Raw genomic sequence first — 27,478 nt, forward strand, 5'->3', positions numbered from 1 at the left:
TCTACTTGACCCTTTGCTTACAGAAAGACTTTCCCTGTGCTACATGATTAAACTGCAGGTCTTCCTGCAGTTTAGATTTGATTTTTTTAAAAAAAGTAGCCTGGTTCTCCTGCAGTTTGTTTTGTAACATTCAGAATCAATCTCCTGTAATTCATCTAGTCTGTCATTAGGCGTCATTGTAAAGCTGTTTCTTCCAAACCGCTAGCAAAGATGCACTGTCTCGAAATTCTTATCAAAAGGAGAAAGAAAAAGACCCAGACACAAAAAAATGAGCAGAAAGTTATTTTTTTTTATTGGTAACAGTAATGAGCACTAAAATATATGTCCAAAGCATGTTTTAAAGCAAATTGTAAATGTTACCTGCTGGCATATTTAACCAGATATTTACTGGTTTGGGACTATACAAGGCATTTTCAAGCCTTAAAGGGAATGCCCTCCGCAGTGGGATATGCTGACTGTCAAGACCACGTTCGAATGGTGCCGTCAGAGTCTCCAGAAAACAGAGTCTCTCCATCATGAGAAAATACGACCGTGTGAGCCTCACTCTCGTGGCCCATCAATTTGTGGATCTGCCCCGATTTAAGATCCAGCAAATGGATAACCCCATTGCCACTTGCCTGAGCTAAAACTTGACCTGACAGAGAGAAAGAGGGAGGGAGGGAGAAACAGGGAGAGAGAATGAATATCAAAGTTTTATTTCAAGCAGTCACAGTTTATAAGCAACAGAATATACAGTTTTGTTTCAACTGTAATTCAGATTCATTTTACGTGAGATGTCAGTCATTAAATATGAACTAACGCCTGGCTGTATAGGAAATAATTCCAGTTAAAATTAAGATATGCCAATGATTAGATTATAAAATTTAAAATGCTCTATCTACTTTACATGCAGAGGTCATCAAATACCCTGCTAGTCTCCTTATATTTGGGATTGATAATTTTGAGAAGATGAGATTGAAAGCAATTAAGCAATGAAGCTTTCTTCTTCGAGTGAATTATTTCTGAAAAAAAGTGTTAAAAAATAGGATTCAAAATGTATCTAAGGCAAAGATATATACATATACATATATACATGTATACATATATACACATATATACATATATACACACAGTGGGTAATTTAGAACTTAAATTTGTTTATTATAATTAAATTTGTTTAGTATACTAAATCACTACTTAGAACTAATAATATACATTTATACTTTAAAAATTGTGGTACTCATTAGTGCAACAAATTTTTTTTGGAGTTGAAGTGAAAATAAATACCTCCATTTCAAAGATGTCTTAGGTTTTTTACTCTAATTTAAAATTCAAAATTCTGTTAAACTAAAATTTTGTGTCATAAGAGAGCTAAATACAGCACAGAGTATTCTCATAAAATTTATACCATATATTTGTGAGTTAATAATTTCCTTAAAGTGAAAAACATATCAGCAATCCCATTCTAACTAATACTTTTATTAAAGAAGTCCAGCAGCAAACTATCAGGGAATTTGGAGGTAAGTAAAAACAACAGAATATGTCTACATAAGTATGTGGGTTAAATAAATGACTTTAGTACTGTCCCTGGGATTATCTAATCATACTTAGAAGGCATATAATATTATCATTCCAGTAATGCCATTTAAAATTCATTAAACTCTTTCAACACGTTAGATACTAGATTTAGTACCTAACATATATATTGATAATTCCATATGATCCTTACAATATCTAATGATAAAGAAAATAATATTAACTCCATTATATAGGTGAAGAAAGAGAGTCCTGGAAAGGCTAAGTAACTTGCTTAAGATGACACCCTAGATACGGAGGGAGCTAGTATTTAATCACAAGCACTCTGAATCCAGAGCCTGGGGTTTTAGTCATTTTTTCCACATCCAGCATAGCATTGTTATCAGTGATGCCTTCTTGACAGATGTTAAGTAGGTGATATATTGTTAAAATAGAATTTTTCCATTCCATAATAAAATTTCAATAATAATATTGCCATAAAAGTCACAGTCAAATATTTAATCAAGAATTATAACCCAAATTGCCATGAATGTCTCTAAAACAGAGAAAAGTTATAAAAGTAAAGTTAATCATGATAAATATGGCCTATTTGCAAACCTTTATATCTACTGAGCTTCTTCATCTAGAACAAAGCCTGACACAGCAAAGATCCTTAGGATGGATTAGAGTGTCCAAAGCAGCAGATGTGAATATTTATTATAAAGCCCCTTCTACTAAGTCTTTGCCGACAGAGGCATTACATATGGATTCCACTCCCAGCCACACACTGTAGGCAGTTGTTGTTTGTGACTTTCCTAAGAATCAAATAACTTTTTTCTTGTATTCTTCATACAACAACTAGGAAGGTGGTAAATATCATTTTCTATTTTTGAAAACAAAACCAAACAGAATCAAAGCCTGTAAAGAAAAAGGAAAGAATTTAGCTTTTAAACCATTATCTTTTGTTGGAGTCAAATCTGTAAAAAGTTTAATTGGAAATATTTATGAAAGTTCTCGGTAATTCCTGAAAGCTTGGTTCAATAAAATAGAGAAAATGATAATATTGGAATTTAATGATAGGATTATATAATTCAGCAGCACCATGCCTCAGGTATCTAAAAAATGTGTCTTTGTTAGAACAGATTTGAGTCAGCAAGTTTATGGTGAGGTTTTCAGGTTTACTTGAATTCATTTTCAAAAGGCTGTAAGATTGTGTGTGTGTGTGTGTGTGTGTGTGTATATACATAAAATCATGTTCATCTCTAAAGTATATTGGATTATTACACGGCATATAATGTCTGACCCCAAACTTAGTTTTACTGGGAACTGAGATGCTGAACTCTTTCTAGGTTAGAAGATTTTCAAAATTACTTAACCAGGATGTGTCAATTACTACATTAGTATCTGTTGGTGTGAGAGACAGAGAGGTGGCACTCCCAAAAGAAAAAATCACAGTATGACTATTGGTGACATCTCTACAGAGTATTTAGAGACATGTGCATAGTTATCTTTCTATATATCCTGATGATTGGCAATAAAAAGTAAACTACAATATGAATCATTGGTCATACCAATGTCACAGTCTTAATGACAAATTTCGGAAGAATAGAAGATGTACCTATATCAAACTTGGTCAATGGAATTAAAATATGGTAGACATGAAATTTTAAATAGTACTATGAGGATTTATGAAAACTTGTACCAACAATGTTCATGTTAAAGTGAATAAGCCTTTCAAAATAGAAATATAATTTTTTATTTCACATTTAAAATTTTATAACATTTTAATAAAATATGTAACCATTATAACATTTTAATAAAATTTTGTCTCCTAACATGCAATTCCTGAATAGATTATTTAAAATATCATTTAACATGGTATTTTAAGAATAATTATACTAAATTATAAATGCACATATTCCACAAATATCACATGGATTTAAAGTATATTATTAAAAAACATAGAATAATATAGTTTGCCAACATTGATTTAAAAATAAAATAGCCAAATTGGTTCATAAAGGTATTTAAAAATATAAATATCTCAACATGTATTAAGCAAAAAAGAAGCAAGTCTAGTTTCCTTTGCTGTGCAAAAGCTTTTACGTTTAATCAGGTTCCATTGGTTTATTTTTGTTTTTATTTTCATTACCCTAAGTGGTGAATCCAAAAAGATATTGCTGCAATTTATGTCAAAGAGTGTTCTCCCTATGTTTTCCTCTAAGAGCTTTATAGTATCCAGCCTTACATTTAGGTCTTTAATCCATCTTGAGTTTATTTTTGTGTATGGTGTTAGAGAATATTTTAATTTCATTCTTTTACATTTAGCTATCCAGTTTTCCCAGCACCACTTATTGAAGAGACTCTTTTCTCCATTGTATATTCTTGCCTCCTTTGTCATAGATTAGGTGGCCATAGGTGTGTGGTTTTATCTCTGGGCTTTCTATCCTGTTCCATTGAGTTATATTTCTGTTTGTGTGCCAGTACCATACTGTCTTGATTACTGTAGCTTTGTAGTATAGTCTGAAGTCAGGGCATTTGATTCCTCCAGCTCCGTTTTCCTTTCTCAAGATTGCTTTAGCTATTTGGGGTCTTTTGGGTTTCCATACAAACTGTAAAATTTTTTGTTCTAATTCTGTGAAAAATGCCATTGGTAATTTGATAGGGATTGCATTGAATCTGTAGTTTGCTTTGGGCAGTATGGTCATTTTGAAAATATTGATTCTTCCAACCCCAAAACATGGTATATCTCTCTATCTGTGTCATCTTTGATTTCTTTCATCAGTACTTTATAGTTTTCTGAGTACAGGTCTTTTACCTTCTTAGGTAGGTTTATTCCTAGGTATTGGGTTGGCCAAAAAGTTCATTTGGTTAGTGAATACATTGTTCAATAAAATTCTTGGTGAAAATGAAAAATGTCTTTTACTTGAAACCAAACGAACTTTTTTGGCCAAGCCAATACGTTCTTTTTGATGTGTGGGCAAATGGGATTGTTTCCTCAATTTCTCTTTCTGATCTTTCTTTGTTAGTGTATAGGAATGCAAGACATTTCTGTGTATTAATTTTGTATCCTGCAACTTCACCAAATTCATTGATGAGCTCTAGTAGTTTTCTGGTAGCATCTTTAGGATTTTCTATGTATAGTATCATGTTATCTGCAAACAGTGACAGTTTTACTTCTGCTTTTCCAATTTGGATTTCTTTCATTTCTTTTTCTTCTTTGACTGCCATTGCTAGGACTTCCAAAACTATGTTTAATAAAAGTGGCGAGAGTGGATATCCTTGCCTTGTTCCTGATCTTAGGGGAAATGCTTTCAATTTTTCACTGTTGAGAATGATGTTTGCTGTGGGTTTGTTGTATATGGCCTTTACTATATTGAGGTAGGTTCCCTCTATGCCTACGTTGTGGAGTGGTTTTTTTTTTATATCATAAATGGGTGTTGAATTTTGTCAAAAGCTTTTTCTGCATCTTACTGAGATTATCATATGGTTTTTATTCTTCAATTTGTTAATGTGGTGTGCCACATTGATTTGCGTATATTGAAGAATCCTTGCATCCCTGGGATAAATCCCACTTGATCACAGTGTATGATCCTTTTAATGTGTTGTTGGATTCTGTTTGCTAGTATTTTGTTCAGGATTTTTGCATCTATGTTCATCAGTGATATTGGCCTGTAGTTTTCTTTCTTTGTGACATCTTTGTCTGGTTTTGGTATCAGGGAGATGGTGGCCTCATAGAATGAGCTTGGGAGCATTCCTTCCTCTGCAATTTTTTGGACGAGTTTCAGGATAGGTGTTAACACTCAGCAGATTGGTGCCTGCTGCAGGGTTTCCTAGCAGTGGTGGCAGCTTGCCCACTCCTCAGGACAGCAGGGACAGTGATTGGTGCCTGCTTGCAGGTCCCCTAGCTGCAGCCATGGCCCATGCACTCCCAGGACAGTGGGGGCAGCCACTGGAGCCCACTTGCGGGTCTCTTAGTGGTGGCGGCAGCCTGTGCCCACCCTGGAGCTCAGTATGGCAGTGGTGGCTTGCGCCTGCCCCCAGAGCCCTGAAAGCACATGTGCGCAGGGAAAGAAGCTCCTATGATGGTCCTGCCCCTCTCCTCGTGTGACCCCAACAATGGTGCCTTGCCCCTCTGGCAGGCCCAGGCTTCTTCCGAGTGACCTTCAGTTGCTACACTCCAGCTTCTTCAGGCTGTCTCCATGCAGCCAACCCTGGTGCTCTCCCTAGGTCTGACCACTGAAACCTGAATTTCAGCACCCAGCCCCTGCCCGCACCAGCAGACGAGTGGCCTCAGGTTGCAGAGTGCAGGGGGGTGGTACTGACCTTCTGTGCAGGTCACTCTCCATTTTGCCCTCTGCACATCGGTTGCTGTGCTCTCCTCTGAGGCTCCAAAGCTCCCCTCCATCTAGACAGATCTCCCTGCCAGTGAGGAGCCTTCCCAGGGTGAAGGAACATTTCCTCCTTCACAGCTCCCTCCTTGAAGCACAGGTGCCCTCCCGATTTCTTTTTTTTTTTTTTTTCCCTTTTTTCTTTTGTCCTACCTGGGTACGTGGAGGGTTCCTTGCCCTTTAGGAAGTTTGAGGTCTTCTGCCAGCGTTCAGTAGGTGTTCTGTGCGAATCGTTCCACTTTTAGATGTATTTTTTGCTATATTTGTGGAAGTGAGCTCCATGTTCTACTCCTCCATCATCTCCCACATATATCAATTAATTCTTAAAAGCACACATTCTAGTGTATATATTGTACCTACTAAAAAACTACAAACTCATATTACATCCCTTCCCACATCTCCAGCAAAATTATCTGTCTAGTTCTTCCATTTCAATTTTGAATACTATATTCTGTTTTTCAGAGTCCAAACTGCAGTGGCAATCATTTCACACCTTTTCTCCCTCTCCATCCTTAACCCAACTTTTATCCATTTTTCTTTGCTACTTTTCTATAATTTTCCCATTTCCAACTGTTACGTTTACAATATTGAAGTGCTTATTTTTAAGATGTCAGGACCATTGAAAAGATAACCCCAAGTGATTTTTGGTTACAATTTCTTTACTTTTAAATCTACCTACATTAATTCTTAAAGCTTTCTTCAATTATGCCACTCCCATCCTAAAATACCATAAATTTGAATAGAACAACAACAAAAACAGCAGGAACAGTGACAACAAAGAGATCCCTTACAACTCTTGACATTCTCAGGTTTTGTTTTTTTAGATCTAATTACGTCACTTTAAAAATACACAACTGAGATGAAGTGACTCCCCCAAGGTAAGAAATTGGCATATTCATGGCAATTGTAGAACTTGGTTAAAATCAGATCTTTGACTTCCAAATCAGTGCTCTTTGTACTATTTCCTTCTGACACTGAAAATGTCCTAGTATCTTAGCATGGCTTTTAAACACCCTTCACTAATACAAATCTGCATTTACTCACCCAAGTACACTCTTACATGAACACTGTGTTTTCCATCAAAAATTGCCATCATTTCTTGAGTGTATTTTTTCACTTCCCCACCTTTGAATCATTGCTCCTATTATTCCTCTGGTAGAATATTTTTCTTAGCTAGCTTCATGGTCCCTTACCTTATCTTCCTGAGAAAAGTCAACCCATTGATTAAATCCCAGTTCAAAATGATTTTCTTCACCAAGGTGGGTACAAAGCAATTCTAGTGGGGAAGATCTTCCTCTTCTGAGCATTCATTGCATTTTATTCATACATTCATATGGTAATAAGATGCCATAAATTATAGTTAACTATTTATTTATCTTGCCTTCTTAACTTTGTAATTACTCAGGAACAGAGTCATGTCATATATTTTTGCTTTCACCCCAGTTTAGCACCTAGGCTGCTGTAGTCAGTACTCAGTTATAACAGTAACAGTTTTCACAACTCCCTTTTTTAGTCCTTTTTATTTGCCAAACACCTTTCTAAACACTTTACACACATTATCTCATTTTATCCTTACAGCAACCCTATGGGGTGAATATATACCTGCACTATCCATGATAGCAGCCACTACTCACATATGGCTACTGACTGAGCATTTGAAATGCAGCTAGTGCAAACTGAAATGTGCTGTCATTGTAAAATACTCACCAGATTTTAAAGACTTAGTATGAAAAAAGAATGTAAAATATTTCATTAATAATTTTATATCAATTAATTACATATCACAGTAATACTAATTTGGATGCATTGTATTAAATTTTAAAAAATTTAAAAATTAATTTCACCTGATTTTTGAAAACATGGCTACTAAGAATTTTAAATTGTATATGTGGTTCACATTATGTTTCTACTGGACAGTGCTGGCACACACCCTGCTTCATGCAGGAGGAAAATGAGACAGATAAAAGCAACTTCCCCAAAGCCACTCAGCTTATAAGTGGTGGAATCTGGAAATGAGGACTATCTGACTCCAGAGCTAATGCTCTTATCCTCCACGTCATGCCCTAATACCTCCAGATGAAATTTTATTGATTGATTGGCTCAGTGTTGTCTTTCCCACTGTGATTAAGCTGCCCTCACTAAAATGTAACATGAGTCAGAGTAAATATCTCTTGGGTGTGCAGCTCGTTTCCAGCTGAATCTATGCTTGCTCCTAGGAATACTTTAAGATTAATTTCTATTTAAGTACAAGAAATATTTCAAAAATTTCATTTCTGTGGTTACCCTAATGGTACTTATTGACTCCAAGAATCTTATTGTACAGTTAGTTAGCTTCCTGGGAATATATGAGAGACTTAGGAAAGCAGGTTTATCCTTTTAGAGCTCATAGAGCCCAACCATGTACTCAAGATTCAATAGAGCCTTAGTGAGCAGAAAGCTAGATACCTCCACATCTTTGGGAAGTGTTTTATATTAAGATGTTAAAAAATTTATTTTATTTTTGCTCTAGGCGAAACAAACCAGAATATATCATCCTTCTGATGCTATGCTTTCAACATTGACTAACATTTCCTCAGATTCACTCAAATAGTATTTTCGAATATAGTGAACATAGTTTATCCAATTCCTTACACTAATTGTTCATGAAAACACTTCTTGTTTTGTTGAAAGATTTCAACTTTGTTTTGCATAAGAGATTCCTTCAGAATTAAAAAAAGAAAAATTAAATTGTTTGTTAGATGATAAAGTAAAATTATCTAAAGTCGAGATATTGGGACTTGACTATATGATAATTCATATTCCCTGAAATTCCAAATGAAAATCATGAGATGAATGAAACCTTTCAATAAGTAAAAATTGGTGGTCAAGTTTTAAGGAGGTAGTGGTTCAGTGACACTTTCCACAGTAGCTTATACAGTGGCCAAAATAATGCCATTTTGTAATAGAACATTCAGATAAGGAAAATAGGTAGTATAAGGTTATGAAATTTACTAAGTCATGTTGACAGGAATCTTTGGCTTTTTCGTTATAATTCACAACACTAGTTAATGTATCAAGACTTAGAAGTTGAGCTTCCTTGGAAAAGTCCTTAATCTAATAATATTTACCCAATGAATCAATTGTTTGGATCAAAGATGAATAGAGTCCTATTTAATGAGACTCATTAAATGCTATATCTGTTGAAACTGTACACTTATTGTTAGACAATTTAGAAGACATACTTTTCTTATTACTCTGTCTATACACTTAACACATATATTAGCAAAAAGGTCACAATGTCCATTTACTTACATGTTTGATCATGTTACCGAAATATAACTTGCCAGCAATATAAGTCAACAGTTGACTAAAACTATGCAGTTTTCTATTATTTATTACCACCAGGAATAGTATCATTCTGGATTAAATGCATGTGTCTGCATGAATTCTGGTATAAGAAATAGAAGCAGACTCAAAAAAGCTTAAATTTTAAGCTTATTACAAATAATGAAAATGTGAATGAAAAACATCATTCCATTTCTCATTAAATTCAGTAATTTCTCATGATTATTCATGCTTTAAATTGCAAGCAATATGTTCCCCCAAAGAAACAAAAACACCCATTTTACATTTAATTCAAATTAGTCTCATACATAGATCACAGGAAATTTGTTTATCACAGATATATATGAAGTCTAAAACAGTTGTATGCCATATATGAAATAACAGAGTGGAGAAGGGAGGCTTTGATCAATAAGGAAATGATTTTTATACACATCTGAACCAATTTGAAGCAATTCTCCTGATGAATATAGATAGGCAGAAATGCTTCTCAGCATTTATTACCTGTGGAGAGCATTATTGATTAATTGTATTGATTTTTAGAATGCATGTGGAGAGGCATCTGTTGTTTCTTTAAAAGATGCCTCAAAATGAAAAGTATCAAGAAACTATTTAAGTTTTGAGGATTTGCATTAATGGCTCAACCTGGGTCATTACTCAGAATTTCAAAAACATCACTGAAGGAGATGTGAAATTTGATTTAGTTTATTTTGCACCCTATCACTAATCAATACGTTTCAGAAAAAATTATTTCTTGGCAATTTAATTTGCTTAAGTGCTGGTAACAATTTTTAAACTTTTTCAGTATTTTTTTTTACTATGTATACTCTTGCTAAAAGGTCTTAACTTTTCTCTTGCAGGTAGTACCACTGGAACAAGGATTGAGTCAAAGTGTAAATATAGGCTAAAAATAAATGCATTTTAAATTTCTCTTGGTGGAAACTCACATCATAAAATGACAATAGAAAGTTTCAACATCTTATTTTAGGACTAGTCAAGCAGATATGTTATTTAGAATAGATAATATGTTTAATGGATACAACAAACTGAGAGGATGAAGATAAAATCTACTGTTACTTAAACTTGGTATGGAATGTTATTTATTAAGTGAATTTTGTTCCACAGAGTATGTTTTATCTGTTCACCCTAAATAAAGTTTTAAACAAATATGGTAATTGTTTTTTGACTTACACTTGAAATCCACGTCCTATATAGGAAGGCAGTTCTTTGACACTGCAGAAATTCCTAAAACTCAGCCATAAATCCAAAAAGTAAAGTATTTCCCTGCTAGGAACAGAACTTTTGGTCTTACCATATGCAGTTTTTAAAATAATTTCCCCCTATTTATTAGGAGAGCATGAATGAGTATCTTCCTGAACAAGTGCTTTCCTATGTGAGCTGTCTTCTAAATATTACAGAAATCCCTTGTGAGATGCACCTAAAGTCCTAAAAATGTTCTAATTACTGAATCTATTTAGAATATCAACAGCCACCTGCTTTCATTAAGAAATCCTTGTAGACCTCTTTCCTAACTTGGTCTTCACCTATGCAGCTGATCAGTGTTGAGATAATATTTATTCAGGGACCCATGCACCTGGAGATTTGCAAACATTTCAGAAAAGCTTTTGCTGATGTCAGAGGAAAATCTAGTTTCAGTTCAGTTCTGAGGATCAGATAAGCTATGGTAAAGTGAAGTTGAGAGCAAATCATAGACTGCAATATCTTTTTCCCCATTATTCTTGAGTAGAGAAAGGACCTGAAGGCTTATATTTTATACCAAAAAGTAATTAAAACTAACTTTTAAATATTATTATAATTAAAGTACTTAGCATTTCTCTCTTTTTTTTTTTTTAACTACCTACTTAAACCATAATGTGTACTACAGTTTAAAAGTCAGAGTTCTAATATTTCGGAAAATTTTCTCTTCAGGGACATTTGTGTCATCACTAACTTTGTTATAAGGGAATCCCCCTTTCTGAATGTGGAGTCTTGTCTGTGGGACAGAAAACACTGTCAGCTTCTGTTGGTTAATGTTGAGATGGTGAATTATTAATAATTGCATCCTTAGTTTTAGAACTTCATCCTTTCCTACTCCTGGGCAATATCGTCCAATGGGTGAAAGTGGTTAAGTGATAAATCAGCATCACTACACCATTAATAGCTATAGTCAAGAATATGCATATATGTGATTTAGTAGTTACAGTCAAGAAGATGCAAATATGTGATGAAAGAATTATAGCCTGATGATAACCTCTCTACCCACTGCCAAAAAAACCAGAAAAGAATGGCTGGGATACCAAATGTGAAAGTTCTTTTGAGTATGGAGTGGCTAAACAAATGAAAGGTAGTATAATTTGCTTGGTTTTAGAAAAATTAAACTCTTTGAAATCATAGAGATTAGCCTAAATTTCAAATCTGTCATAATTCATTACCTGAGGAAATACACAGTCCTACCATCTAATTGACATGTTACCTTCAAAGTGATTTGAAGGGGTTGATAAAAGATAAAACCACTAGTTTCCATGTTTTAGGTGGCGGTGGGGGATGAATCAGGAGCTTGGGATGAACATACACACACTACTGTATATAAGATAGATAACCAACAAGGACCTACTGTATAGCACAGGGAACTCTAATCAATATTCTGTGATAACCTATATGGGAAAAGAATCTGAAAAAGAATGAATATATGTATATGTATAACTGAATCACTGCTGTACACCTGAAATGAACACAATGTAAATTAACTACACACCAATAAAAATTTTTTTTAAAAACCCACTAGTTTCCATTATCTACTTTTTCCTCAATATTTTCTATTATATTCTGTAATACTTACAACCATATGTGAAGAAAACATTATTTTCATGCTTCATTTCAGAGAAAGAAATAGAATCATAGAGAACTGAAGTAACTTCTTTAAAGTAACAGAGCTAGTGTTAAAGCAAGAATGGCAACCCAAGATTGTTGTAAACCTTTTCTATAGCCTGGGGAAAAAGGAAAGTAGTTATGTCAGAAAGCTAAGCTGATTTGGCTATTACCTGAAGTGCTAAATAAATTTATATTAACTCATAATTCTGTGAAGGCATCTTTATGGAAATCTAAAGTAATATTCTAGTATATTGCATTCTGATGGCCTGGCTTTGTATCTCATAGAAAATTTAAAGCAACTATATGATTAGTTTGTTTTTACTCAGACTTTCTCCATCACACTTTTTCATTCTTACTCTCTTAATCTGGCATTCCAACTTATATCAAATGGGCTTTTGATAAAAGCTAAGAGACAATTTGAGATTTAGGGCCCTGATGAATACTTGGGGTGAAAGTTACAAGACACAAATGATTTAGATGTGTACACGAGGCATAAAAATGACAAAGTTGACACTGCAATTTTTTTGTTTTTTAAATAGAATTTGACTTGTCAATAGATGGAGTATTAGTTCAGGAACTGTTTAGTTGCAAGTGAAAGAAAACTCAAAGTGGCAAAGAAAAAAAAAATAAGAATATAGATTTATAACTCAGAAATAAAAGTAGACTGAAATCAGAAATAGTTAGACCAAGAGGTTGGAATGATGTTATAAGAGCGCCATCCCTCACTGTCTTTCAATTCTGCTTTCTGCAGTGTGGATTTACTCTCAGGCAGGCTCTGTCTACTTTGTAGTCCCAACAGGTTCAGAGCCTCCCAAACTTAATATCCATGGCAAGAGTACCTTTATTGCTCAGCAGTTTCATACTGGGTAAAAATGTCCCACATTGTCAAGCTGGGATCATGTGCTTATCCCTGGACCAATTACTATGGCTGGCAAGTGGAAAGGTGTGATGGACAAAGCCAGGACTGACTGCCCACTACAAAAGCTGAGAGTGTACAAGAGTTACCCAAAGGAAGATCAAAATGCTGTTATTTAAGAGAAATGAACACTTTGCATGAAAAAAAACAAAACCCAAAAAACTACAACCTACTTTGGATAGTCATTCCACATATGCAAAGCCAGAGTCAATATTTGCGTTAGAGAAGAAAACAAACAAAAACAAGCCACATTCTAGGCCACTGAAACAGTGCTTTACTTTCCCACTATTTTTCCATTTGGCAATCCATCTCATTCTATAATCTTGACTCCTAAAAGACTCCACTGTGAATAAATTGCATCTGACTTCACTAAGAAATCAGCACAATTATTTTGTTAAACAGATTGCCAATGTTTGGAGTCCCTTGATTTACAGTCAGACTTTCAAATGCAGAAAAATCCCAAGGAAAATTGCAAGGAAGGTGGGGGTGAAATGGGACTTACAGTTGCAAAGGAAAAGAAAGAGCCGAACACCTATGTAACAAGCAATGTGTGTTAGAAAGTGGAAAATATCCCCTAAACTCAAGCCTCCTTTGCACTGACTAGATATTCTGATTATTAATATCTGAGTTCCATTCATATACCAGATTATAACCTCGAAAAGAAATGCCAACCCAGCAAGTCACACCGAATTTCAAGTTAAAGAATAAAACTGTTATAATCTCTATAGTTAGAAACATATGTCATAGTTTTTAAAAAGCTTTCCTAATAATCTCAGTGTTTGCAGGAAGGAAAATGACTTAAGAAAATTGTCTTTTCAAGGGCTCTTCTATCTAGGTTGATATATTTTAAGTTTCAGTTAACAATCTTGCACATGTTCAAAAGAGCTTGATGTGATTTACGAAGAGTTCGGAACACTAAAAAGTTTATTATTTCAGCTATCTCTAAAATAGAGACCATTTTCAGAAAAAAAAGGCTAAAAATATATACAGCCAAATAGATAAAGGTTATTTTGAGAAGTCATTATCTTGAGAAAATATACTCTTTTTGCTGTAGTCAGTATTTACACTAAAAAAAAAAATCATTCTTTGGGAATTGTTTCAGAATAAAATAGATGAAAATGCAAGGGGAAGGTATCGATGAAACAAAATTGACAAAAATCTTATAGTCATTGGGTAAATGGTGTTCATTATACTATTTTCTCCACTATTATGTTTGGAAAATAAAAATTGAGTTTAAGGAATATTAGACATATAATAAAGTCATCACTACTGTGTAGTCATTTCTTACATTTAAGACTAAAAATATGTTATCAGAGTACAACAGTGTTCTAGAACTAGGTATATATACAATGTGTCTAAGTAATTATGTTACCACCTATAGAGAGCCAGATAGTGATAACTGAAGTTACTAAATATGTGTTAGAAAAACAAAATTGAAACCAAGATGAGATTAATAGATCATTTTAATTGTAATTTAAAAAATAAAATACGTATTACTTAGGATGATCTTATCCTAAGTGCTAAAAAGTAGTTGCTTTCAATGTCTTTTTAAAGTCCTTAACTCTTGTACATAATTCTGAATTAGCTTTCAAAAGTGTCTTCTCAACATACAGATGGCCAAGAAGCACATGAAAAGCTGCTCAACATCACTAATTATTAGAGAAATGCAAATCAAAACTACAATGAGGTATCACCTCACACCAGTTAGAATGGGCATCATCAGAAAATCTACAAACAACAAATGCTGGAGAGGGTGTGGAGAAAAGGGAACCCTCTTGCACTATTGGTGGGAATGTAAATTGATACAGCCACTATGGAGAACAGTATGGAGGTTCCTTAAAAAACTAAAAATAGAACTACCATATGACCCAGTGATCCCACTACTGGGCATATACCCAGAGAAAACCATAGTTCAAAAAGACACATGCACCGCAGTATTCACTGCAGCACTACTTACAATAGCCAGGTCATGGAAGCAACTTAAATGCCCATCGACAGACGAATGGATAAAGAAGTTGTGGTACATATATACAATGGAATATTACTCAGCCATAAAAAGGAACGAAATTGGGTCATTTGTAGAGACGTGGATGGATCTAGAGACTGTCATACAGAGTGAAGTAAGTCAGAAAGAGAAAAACAAATATCGTATGTTAAAGCATATATGTGGAACCTAGAAAAATGGTACAGATGAACTGGTTTGCAGGGCAGAAATAGAGACACAGATGCAGAGAACAAACGTATGGACACCAAAGGGGGAAAGTGGTGGTGGTGGGGTGGTGGGATGAATTGGGAGATTGGGATTGACATATATACACTAGTATGTATAAAATGGATAACTAATAAGAACCTGCTGTATAAAAAAATAAAATTCAAAAATTAAAAAAAAGTGTCTTCTCTACATTGTGAACCATACCATATAATTTTAAGTATTTAAAGTTTTAAAATTAAATACTAAGATTTGTATATACTAGGAAGCAGTTATTTAGCCAAAGAATTGATAAGTAATAAGCTATGCTGATACTGTAAAATAATCACAGCTCAAACTCAAAAATTCGAATCCTGAAATCATTACTATATACCTCCAATTGGACTTAAAAAAAAAACCAGTTGCCTGTGTAGATGTAGCTTGTATTATAGACACTAAAATAATACAAAGATTTTTGTTAAAAAAGCACTATCCATCATAACCGGAAAGCAGATTGAAAATACAGAATGAATTTCCTGGCACACACTCTATGAACTGGCCAATGGTAGTACCCAAATACACCAGATAATTGTTCCACCATCTGCTTCACATTGATTACATAGTCCTGATGGTACATTTCCTATGACTGTGAGAGATTCCATTTAAAAAATTAAACATGATTTGGACTTTCTAAATTAGGAGTCTCTTCAAAATAGCATAAAAACTGGTTTTAGAGCAAATCTAAAGCTTTGATACGGTTCTCTTTTCTAGGAATTAACATCTTTAATATTTCTCATATATAACATCTTCCTTGTTTTTTTTTAGCTTCATGTTAATAGTGTTGTAAAGCATGAGGGGTTTCTAGTTTTTAATCGAGTGTAAACATGCCTCTGAAGATGTACAGGGTCCTGTTTAATCCTGCACATAAAACACATGCACACTTTCACTTAAATGATCCTAACTGATATGAATGGCAACTTATTTTAATAGATAACTATTTTGCAATTTTGACAAAAAATATTTATAAAAAGTATTTTATTCTTTTCCTAAACCTGAAAGTACAAATCCTCATTTATTATAACTTACTCCAATAAATAATTTACCTTTCATGTTTATTATTTAGTGAACTAGTCAAAGAGAAAAAAGTAACTTTTTTTTTTTTTTTAAACACAACCCTAGATATTCTTGAACAAAGCTTTTCCAACTGGTGACAGAAAGGAGATGGCAAGACAAAGTCAATCAAATCTTACATATTTCCTTCAGGGGCTGACAGCCAAAGAGCAGGGCATAATTGTAGGAAAACTGTATTATATTGTATCATTCAACCAAGAGAAGGGATAAGCTACCAGGAAGTCATCTAAGATTCATGAACACATCTTTAATCTAATTTCAAGAAGAGAGATTGAAAGGCTGCTTCCATATGAGATATTTGCATTTTAAATTAATTTTGATTTTTATTGAGGGAATATGACATGGTTAAAGAAATCAAGTTCTATAGGCTTATAATAAATAATAATACTTTTCTGCCCTAACTCCTTTCACATCACATGGGCCCCCTTCCCCAAAGTGCCTATTTTAAATCATTCTAGCTGCTGCTTTTGAAATTTGCCACCATATTGGACAATCATTTGTGCCACTGCTATTTTTCAATGTATCCATTTTAGACATTTTCCATGGAATTCCTATTAGGGAGAATATTAGACTTTTATGTAATTACACTCAGTTCTCATCTCTCCATCCTTCCAACTAGTTGAGATCACAATTCTAGGTTCAGTATTAAAGTCAGTTAATACTTAGTTCAGTTACATTATTATGACATCTATCCTTATAATTCACTGCTGACTCAGTTAGGATGCTCTGATTATATATCCCTTGTTGCACAAACTTACTTCCCAGTTTTTTTCTTCTTTCTGGGTTGGTTTCTATGTACCTACCACTAATCACTCCTAAACTCTTCTCTAGAACTATAGAACTTCTTTCAGTACTATTCCTTGCATGGTCAAATACATCAAGTTTATTTTTGGATTCTTATTTCCTGGAGACCATACCTCCAAAACAAGAGCTTGGTTGGTTGCATAGGAAAAGTCTATCTGGGGGTTCCTAAGTAAAGGTATATGTGTGGATAAAATTCTAAGTGGGAGGCAAACTGACATTTTCATTGTGTGTAATGAAAATTATCCCCTCATGTCACTATCTGTAGGCATTTTCTTTGGGTTCTATTCAATTCTTCCAGCAATGAATACTGCCTGGTGGCCTGTGTTCCAGGAGCTGAATGAGGGGAAGGGTGGAGAGAATGTTGTTGGTCAAAATCCATGTTTTGTATTTACATTCTGTGCTTTGTGTTTCTGAGTCCAGATCCCCTTCTGATTCAATTTTTCTGGAGAACAAACCTTTCCTTTGAGAATTGTGGTTGAAGGGAGGATGCTTGGTTGAACAGGGTTGGAGAGAAGATCTCAGGTTTAAACTGCTCTTTATATTAATACAACCATGTCAGCTCCATGCCTCTTCCCTAAATTCTTTGTAGCAGGTGACATCAGTTCCAGAATCATTAGGGAGCTCTGTTGTGTAAATTAGCACATCATCTTAAAGTTTTCCTTTATAGGCACTTGGGTCCTGCATCCTCTACTTTGCTAAGTCAGTTATCACTCCTCCACCTGTCTCCTACTGACATCTCTAGCCCATTACAGTATTCTCTTCATTTTCTGTCTTTGTGTATTTATACCCATGTCCTTCTTTACTGTCATTGTAGTGGTGTCTTGGCATTTAATTCACTATATTTAATGCATTCTTCAGTGTGATATTTACATTTTGGTGATTAAAAAGTGGTGCCAATTTTCCCATATGTATTCTATTCAATAAATTAGGTAATCTAAGCTTTAAGTATATACTTTAAAAATTATTACACAAGATCTTAAATATGAATTTGAATGAAAAAGATGAATCCCCCTAGTATTTCTGTTTCTCCTTACTTGATCTTCACTCTCAATAGGTGTGTTACATGTACTAGCTTATTTATTCCTCAAAATCATCCTAATGGTTAATACAATATTACAGAAGAAATTAAACTCAAAGAGCTTCAGGAAATTGCCTTGTGTCATACAGCCAGTAAGTAGTAGGGCAAGAATGACCATGCAAGAAGTATGGGTACTTGCATGGAATCACAAAAGACTCTGAATAGCCAAAACCACCCTGAGAAAGAATAACAAAGCTGGAGGCATCACACTTCCTGATTTAAAACTGTACTGTAAAGCTATAGCAATCAAAAAGGTATGGTATTGGCATAAAAAGAGACACAAAGATCAACAAAGCAGAATTGAGAGCCCAGAAATAAATAATATACACATATATGGCCAATTAATTTATGACAAAGGAGCCAAGTATACACAATGAGGAAAGGATAGTCTCTTCAATAAATCGATGTTGGGAAAACTGGATAGCCCATGCAAAAGAATGAAACTGGGCCCTTATCTTATATCATGCACAAAAACCAATCCAAAATGGTTTAAAGACTTGAGCATAAGACCTGAAACAATAACACTCCTAGAAGAAAACGTACAGGGTAAAGTCCTTGATACTGTTCTTGGCAGTGAATTTTGGAGTTGACATCAAAAGTGTAAGCAACGAAAACAAACAAGCAAACAAACCAAAAAACAACAAAACCTACCTCAGCAGGTAAAAGACCTGTACTGGGAAAACTATAAAACACTGATGAAAGAAACTGAAGATGACCCAAATGGATGTAAAGATATACTGTGTTCTTGGATTGGAAGAATTAATATTGTTAAAATGACCATATCACCCAAGGCAATCTACAGATTCAATGCAATCCCTATCAAAATACCAATGGCATTTTTCACAGAAGTAGAATAATTTTAAATTTGTATAGAAACACAAAAGACTCCAAATAGCCAAAATAATCCTGAGAAAGAAGAACAGAGCTAGAGGAATCATGTTCCCTGCCTTCAGACCATGTTACAAAGGCACAGTAAACAAAACAGTATGATACTGGCACAAAAACAGACACATAGATCAATGGACAGAATAGAGCACCCAGAAATAAACCCACACACTTATGGTCAGTTAATCTATGACAAAAGAGGCAAGAATATTCAGTGGAGAAAAGACAGTCTCTTTAATAAGTGGTACTGGGAAAACTGGACAATTACATGTAAAAGAATGAAATTAGAACATTCCCTAACACCATATACAAAAATAAACTCAAAATGGATTAAAGACCTAAAGAGGGGAAACCATAAAACTCCTAGAGGAAAATGTAGGCAGAACACTCTTTGACATAATCATAGCAATATTTTTTTTGACTCTGTTTCATAAAGCAAAAATAAACAAATGGGACTTTAAACTTAAAAGCTTTTGCACAGTAAAAGAAACCATGGACAAAATAAAAAGACAACCTACTGAATGGGAGAAAATATTTACAAATAATATGACAAATAATGGATTAATATCCAAAATATATAAACAGCTCATACAACTCAACATCAAAAAAACAAACAACCCAATTAAAAAATGGGCAGAAGACCTGAATAGACATTTTTCCAAAGAGGACATGCAGATGACCAACAGGCACATGAAAAGATGCTCAACACTGCTAATCATCAGAGAATGCAAATCAAAGCACAATGAGATATCATCTCACACCTGTCAGAATGACTATCATCAAAGTGTCTACAAATAACAAATGTTGGTGAGGATATGGAGAAAAGGGAGCCCCATACACTGTGGGTGGGAATGTAAACTGGTGCAACCATGGTGGAAAACAGTATGGAGGTTTCTCAAAAAAACTAATAATAGAACTACCATATTCCTCTCCTGGGTATATATTTGAAAAAACCCCCAAAAACGTTAATTCAAAAAGATATATGCACCCCAATGTTCATAGCAACATTATTTACAATTGCCAAGATATGGAAGCAACCTAAGTGTCCATCAACAGGTTAAGGAAGATGTGGGGTGTATATATATATGTAAATGTATATATATACACACACATACACTATTTATATACATATGGTATATATATATAGTGTATATATATGGTGTATATATATATATAGTATATATATATGGTATATATATACTATATATATATGTGTATATATATGGTATTATATATATAGATGTGGTGTTTGTGTGTGTATATATATATATATATATATATATATATATATATATACACATACACACACAATGGAATATTACTCAGCTGTAAAAAAAAAAATGAAATTTTGCTATTTGTAGCAACATGGATGGACTTGGAGGGTATTATGCTAAATGAAATAAGACAGAGAAAGACAAATACTATATGATATCACTTATATGTGGAATCTAAAAAATAAAACAAACTAGCAAATATAATAAAAAAGAAACAGACTCACAGAACAAATCAGTGGTTACCAGTTGGAAGAGGGGAGGGGCAACATAGGAGTGGGGATCAAGAGGTACTAATATGTATAAAATAAGCTACCAGGATATATTGTACAATACTGGGAATATAGTCAATATTTTATAACAACTATAAATGAATTATAACCTTTAAGAATTGTGAATCACTATATTGTACACCTGTAACTTATATAATATTGTACATCAGCTATACTTCAATAAAAGATGAAAAAGAAAAACAAGTGGCACTACTTCAAACTAAAATTCTTCTGCACAGCAAAGAAAACCATCAACAAAATGAAAAGGCAACCTACTAAATCAGAGAAAATATTTGAAAATCATACCTGATAAGGAGTTAATATCCAAAATACATAACAAACTCATACAGCTCAATAGCAGAAAATACAATCTGATTAAAAATGGGCAGAAGATATCAATAGACATTTTTCCAAAGAAGAGGTACAGATGGCCAACAGGTACATGAAAACGTGCTTAACGTCACCAATCATCAGGGATATGCAAATCAAAACCACAAGGAGATATCACCTCATACCTACTAGAATGGCTATTATAAAAAAGACAAGAAATAACAAGGGTTGGTGAGGTTATCGGGGAAAGGGAACTCTGCTGCACTGTTGGTGGGAATTTAAATTGGTGCAGCCACTATGGAAAACTGTATGGAGCTTCCTCAAAAAATAAAAATGGAACGACCACATGAGCCAGCAATTCCCCTTCTGGGTATTTATCCAAAGGAAACAAAACACTAACTTGAAAAGATACAATGTTCATTGCAGCCTTATTTACATTAGTCAAGAATGGAAGCAATGGAAGCATCCATCAATGTATAAATAGATAAAGAAATGATATATAAATGGTATATAGGTACAGTGGAATATTATTCAGTCATAGAAAAGAAGGAAATCTTGCCATTTGCGACAACATGGATGGACCTTGAGAGCACTACTCTACGTGAAATAAGTCAAAGAATGACCAAGACTCTACCATTTCACTTATGTGTGGAATCTAAAAAAAAGAAAAAAGAAAAACAAACAACCCCAAAATTAAAAACAAAACATGAACTCATAGATACAGAGTACAGGTTGTGGCTGCCAGAGGCAAGGGTTGGGAAGCAGGCAAAAGGTACAAACTTTCAGTTATAAGATTAATGAATTCTGAGGACGTAATGTACAGCGTGGTGACTATAGTTAACAATACTGACTGTACATTTAAAAGTTGCTAAGAAAGGAGCTTTTAAAAGTTTTCATCACATGAAAAAAATTTGTAACCATATGAGGTGGTGGGTGTTAATGATTACTACCATACATTTAGTTAACTAAATGTATGGTAGTAATCATTTCCCAATATATACATATACCAGATCATGTTGTACACCTTAACCTAATACAGTGTTGTCAATTATATCCCCAAACTGGAGAAAAATAAAATTTAAGTATAGAAACTCTTAGGCCAAAAAAAATGAAGTTTGGGTCCAAGATCTCTCCTCTTAACCATATGCATATGCCTGTTTAAATACAGGTGATCTTTAATATGATAATACTTACCTCTACAGCCCTTAAGAGCTCCCAAGAACCATCATGTCTAAAGCTACAGATATATCTAATCAAGTGCCCTCCTCAGCTAATGATCATCAGCTCAGAAACATCTCTGGGCTTTGCTCTGCACTTCCTTTAAGCTTCTTTTCTCATGGAACATGCCTTGACTATGCTTGTTAGTTTCATATGTGGACTTGTCTCTTTTGCCTCTTATTCATTGGCAGCTCAATTTTGGACCATGATTTTGAGTCTGATCTGGCTCTCCATTGGAACTGTGCTTCTGGTAACTTTTCCCTGGGCTCCACATATTCCATCTAGTTGAATATGAGCCACATGACCAACACTCCCCTCTGGAATCAATGTTGTATTCCCTGACTACCACCTGCCTCTCTCATCTCATTGGGGGGAGGAATGACAGTGTTCTACTGTCTTTCTAATTGGATGGTACTAGATTTTAACTGCCCCTTCAAATTATATTTTTAGTGATATTTAATTCAGCATTCAGAATATGACCGTTTTTAACCAATTTATACTCAAAGTGAGCCTGAGATAAAACGGGAGCTGCGCGGTGTAGAAGAATAGTCACTTGTTTGGCTATCCAGGAAGCCAAGTTTAATTTTAGCCTTGAGAGAATTTGAAATCATTATAATTAGATGAGTATTAAAGCCCACAAGTGAAAAGGACTCTTTTTTTTAAAGCACACCCATTCATTTAGCATCAATTCACAACTGGCAGTTCATTCTCCCAAATGCTTTATCACTGAGCATGCATACAGAGTTATCTGGAGGAGTTCAAGTAACTTGGAAGTAGGTCATTGCTGGGGATGTGATATAGACACTATATTTAACTGGAATATGTATAGAAATGTATAAAATGTGTACGTATTTGTAGAGAAGAAGATTATATTGTTTCACGTATTTTATTTGTGAGGCACAATAATGGGATAGTTGGTTTAGAATGATTGTAGGGTACACCCTGCACATGGTGCCGGGCATCAGTACAGATGTTAGGTAATAACCACTCCTGAGCTTGGGCTCCAAGGTTAATTTGAAGTGCACTCCAGAAAAATAGGCACTTATTTCACAGTTGCTTTAAAATGCTACGTAAGTTCTGTTTCACTCCAGACTAATGCCCTGATTGAAGAATGTCAGTAATATGATGATCTGAGGTATCTTGAAAAACAGATGAGAAAATATGACTGGCAGTTTAGTCTTCTAGCCCTGCAATTCTAGAACTAAAAGGTGTTTTTGTAAGATTTAGAAGAAAACAGTTTCAAAAATGGGCTTTGGAATTTCCAGTAGAAAATGAAAGCAACGACTCTTAACATAAGCATGTTATTGTCAACAGTGGCATCTCTATTAAGCTTGTTCCCTTACTTAAACACTCCTATTACTGTCATCTCTCAGGTTTGTCATACCCACTGCCCTGACAGTACAAACATTCCACTGTAAAATCTGTCAAAGAGGCCAGTTGATTTCCTACATCTTCCGACACATGCTGCTCTTTAACATCAGCCTGTCAGAACACCTAAGAGAAAGGCATCAGCTTACATGCTTGGAGCTGAGGCTAGGACTACCATCACACACACTGTAATCGTTAGCCTTTCCCTGCTATAAAATTCTGCCTTTTGGAACCATAGAACCTGTTGCTGGAAAATGCTATTGGCATAAATCTATCATGCAAATTAGATTGCATACATCTCGGTGGAACTAGTTATTTCAAAAAAACATTTTTTTTCCTGGTGTGAATCTGCTTTAATTTCTTTAATGATAAGTTGTTTTCAAATGTATATTGGATTTTCCTCAGCCACAATCAAGTGATTCCTGCATAGAAGTCAAGAAAAATATTTTTGGCTTGACTTGTCTTGATTATATTCTATTCTTGTGGGATATATACACCCTTGCATTCATCTTAAGTTTGTCTTATCTTGGGAGGAATGTTCCTTTTGGTTTCAAAAATGTGATTAGGTAATTTCAGGGTGACATACTGGACAGTCTTTCATTTACAAAAGATGGTTTTCTTGGCACCCCGTGGGGAGGTCATTGAGCTTTTATGTTCTCTCTTTTTATCTGGTTCTCTTGTGGTATGTGTTTATGGGAGGCCTGGGGGCAGTCTATTAATATAAGGGATGTTCTCATAAAAGAATGTAGCTAATTTTATAACAAATACAACAGAATGTCTAAAATCAGTACACATGGTATATTCACGTAGTCACCTTGGGAGGATGTGGACTTATCCCAAAGACCTTTTTTGGAATGCCTTCAGAGTGTACGGCAGCACATGCTTTTATCCCTACTCAGTAAAGTTTATTTTAGTATTTGAAATTAAAAAGTCATACATTATCACCATAATAATGAACAAAAGTATCCAAAATAAAAATGATGACCACACACTTACCCCAACAACTTACTTTAACCCCTGGCTTAACCCCCCCTTGATGAAGCTAATTTTAGTATCTTGGTTTATAATCATTCCACAGTTTTCATCTGCTCATAAAACATATACACTATATATATGGATTTAATTTTTAAGGAGAATATATAGATTATATATATTCTTTAACTCGTTCTTTTCCCTTTAACAGTATATTGTGGGTATGGGCAGGTTTACCATGAAATAAATGAACTATGAACTTTAGGGTCCCTTACTTTCATGGGCCCTTTCCAAGGCCCTGAAAGGGGGAGATCCTAACAATTTTTTTTTTTATTATATTTTTTATTTCTGAAGGAGGCCCTTGACCTTTTAATGTACCAGGCTCTACAAAATCTGGATCTATTTCTGAGCTTGGACATCTTTCTAGGCCAGTAGATCTGGTCTATGTATATCCTTTTTGTTCTAGTATTCTCATGAATGTGAATCTTTCCAACAGAAGAGAATTGTCAAATATACAAACAAATACATACAAGGATTACTGTAACATTTTTAAGATATTAAAAATAGGACAATCTGGATCTTCTCATCACTTGGGGAGAAGTTAAAAAATTATGGTACAACCATACTTTGAATATGTGTGGTTTTGCATTTTCTAAAGTGATGGCAAATTGTTGGTTTCTAAGGATAGATTTGACATTTGGAAGCAATCAAAAGGTATTCAGAGTCTTGTGAAAGAAGAAGAGACACTGGAATAGTATTACCTTTGGTTAAACCAAATTAGAACGTGACTGCAAAGTCATGGGATTATTTATTTGGCCAAATCCTCCCTTCAACAGCAGTGCATTGAGAACCTGCTTTGTTTCAGGTATTCTGGTGGTTAAAACAGGGCCCCATTTTTAAAAGTGGAAACATTTGCATGATAATCCCTGTTTAATGCAGAGTGTCAGATAGCAGGCACTCAATGAGTCTTTGTTAAAAGAATAAGCAAGTAAGAGATAAGATTTGTGGTTACAGAAAAGAGGGGTGTTGTGGTGAGGGGAAATAAATGAAGGTCGTCAAAAGGTACCAACTTCCAGATATAAGATTGTAAGTACTAGGGATATAACGTACACATGATAACTATAGTTATGATTGTTTTGTGGCATATTTGGAACTTGTTTAGAAAGTACATCCTAAGAATTCTTATCACAAGGAGAGAAACTTTTCCTTTCTTAATCTATATGAGATGATGGATGTCAACTAAATTTATTATGTAATCCTTTCATATACTGTAAGTCAAGTCATTATGGTGTATACCTTAAACTTATACAGTGCTGTAGGCCAATTATATCTCAACAAAATTGGAAGAAAAAGGATAAGCAAGTGAATCAATAAGATGCTATAATGGTATTATGTATATGGCATTATAAGAACACAAAAGAAGGAGAGATGTTAATTACTTAAGGGTGTCAGACAATGCTTGCTTCACAGAGGATATGATGTTTGAGCTTAATCTTTAAAGATAAAAAGAAACTGAAGGGAAAAAAAGAGTGAACAGAAAACATTTCGGTTAAAAGGAAGTAGTATATAAAAAGGCATAGATGTGTAAAATTTGACTTGTATTAATCGGGCTTGGAGTACAGGGTCTGTATATGATTAATAGAAGCTGGGATTGAAAAAGTTAGGTAGCTGCCCAAAGGCAAGTAGTTCTCCTCATTTCATATTCTTATACTGATTCCTTATTTTCATTCCTCAGTGGTCTTTGTTAGAACAAAATTTCTCTATTGGACGAACTTTGTTTACCATACTTAGCTGACATTTCCCTCTAATGTTCTTTAAAAAAATATTCACAGTTTTTCCCTCTCTGGAGCATGCTATGAGGTGGTTATTATCAAAGGTATATACAAGGTAAGAGCCAAGTTGAAATATTAATAGAAAATCAGGGTCATGAAAAAAGATAACACACAAATGGCAACCAGAAAATTCAACACAGTGTCTTCATTATTGAACTTCAGATTTGAATCTGTGCTTGCTGGTAACTGAGTCAAAAAATAAGTTCACAGTTTTAATAAAAAAAGATATAACTCTGAAAGTAATATTCTTTGTGTCTCTTTATAAAGAATAATTCTTGGAGTCAGAATGCCTTGGTGGTAGTTACTTAAGCTGTTACAGCAAATGGAGATTTTATGTGGTTTAAATGAGATACTAATAGGTAAGACGTTTAGTATGTGTTAGGAACTGATCTAAGTACTTTACATATATTAGGTCATAAACCTCACGGTAACTCCAAAGCTGGGGACTGTTATCTTCTGCCCCATTTTACAAATGACGCACTGAGAAGTTAAGTAAGTCTCTAAAGAACATATAACAGTGAGTGATAGAGCCAGAATTTGAACCCCAGTTGGCCCTGTTCTGAAGCCAGGCTCTGAACTACAGGCCATGCTACCCATCTGAAATAATGAAAGCCACCAGACAGTGCCTGGCACGTCGTGAGTGCTTAATATCTATCTAATGGCTCTTAGTGCTATGATAGAGGACAGAACATTTTCAATCCCTATCTGAAAGCAAACATAGTCACCTAAAGATGACTTCTTTTAGTTCGTCTCCCACATTACAGATTGAGGAAGCAAACATATGCTTTGGAAACCAGATCAGCAGATGGCTTGTTTGGCGACCTATTGCATAAATTGAAGAAATGAAAGAGGTTTCCTTCCTAGAAAACATGTTCTGTCACTGGCATGCAAGGACCGACCTTCTGTCTAGAGTGGGATGCAGGGTGTTTACCAGGAGGGCATCCAAGATACTTAAGACATTTTTATATAAGTGAAATAGTGAGTGGAAAAGTAAAGATAGTGGTTGTGAGGAGGAAAATTAGTTAAATCTTCCTTTCTGTCAAACATGGCACCACCCTGAAACCCAGCATGGTTTCCTGAGTGAAGATCACAGCAAGAAACAGAGGCAGAATGAGAAGTACATTCATGTTAATTGT

General features: G+C 34.5%; 1 protein-coding gene across 1 annotated transcript in view; it reads right to left on the reverse strand.

Moving 5' to 3' along the window:
- Nucleotides 1–92: 92 nt before the first annotated feature.
- SPAG16 (sperm associated antigen 16) overlaps nucleotides 93–27,478 on the reverse strand; it is an 868,000-nt gene continuing 840,614 nt past the window's right edge. The window contains exon 17 of the mRNA XM_082395857.1: nucleotides 93–634. Coding sequence (XP_082251983.1) covers nucleotides 459–634 — 176 coding nt within the window. The 3' untranslated portion in view covers nucleotides 93–458. The remainder of the gene's footprint in view (nucleotides 635–27,478) is intronic.

This window comes from Balaenoptera borealis, assembly GCF_965194805.1.
Source record: "Balaenoptera borealis genome assembly, chromosome: 6".
Classification (NCBI taxonomy): domain Eukaryota; kingdom Metazoa; phylum Chordata; class Mammalia; order Artiodactyla; family Balaenopteridae; genus Balaenoptera; species Balaenoptera borealis.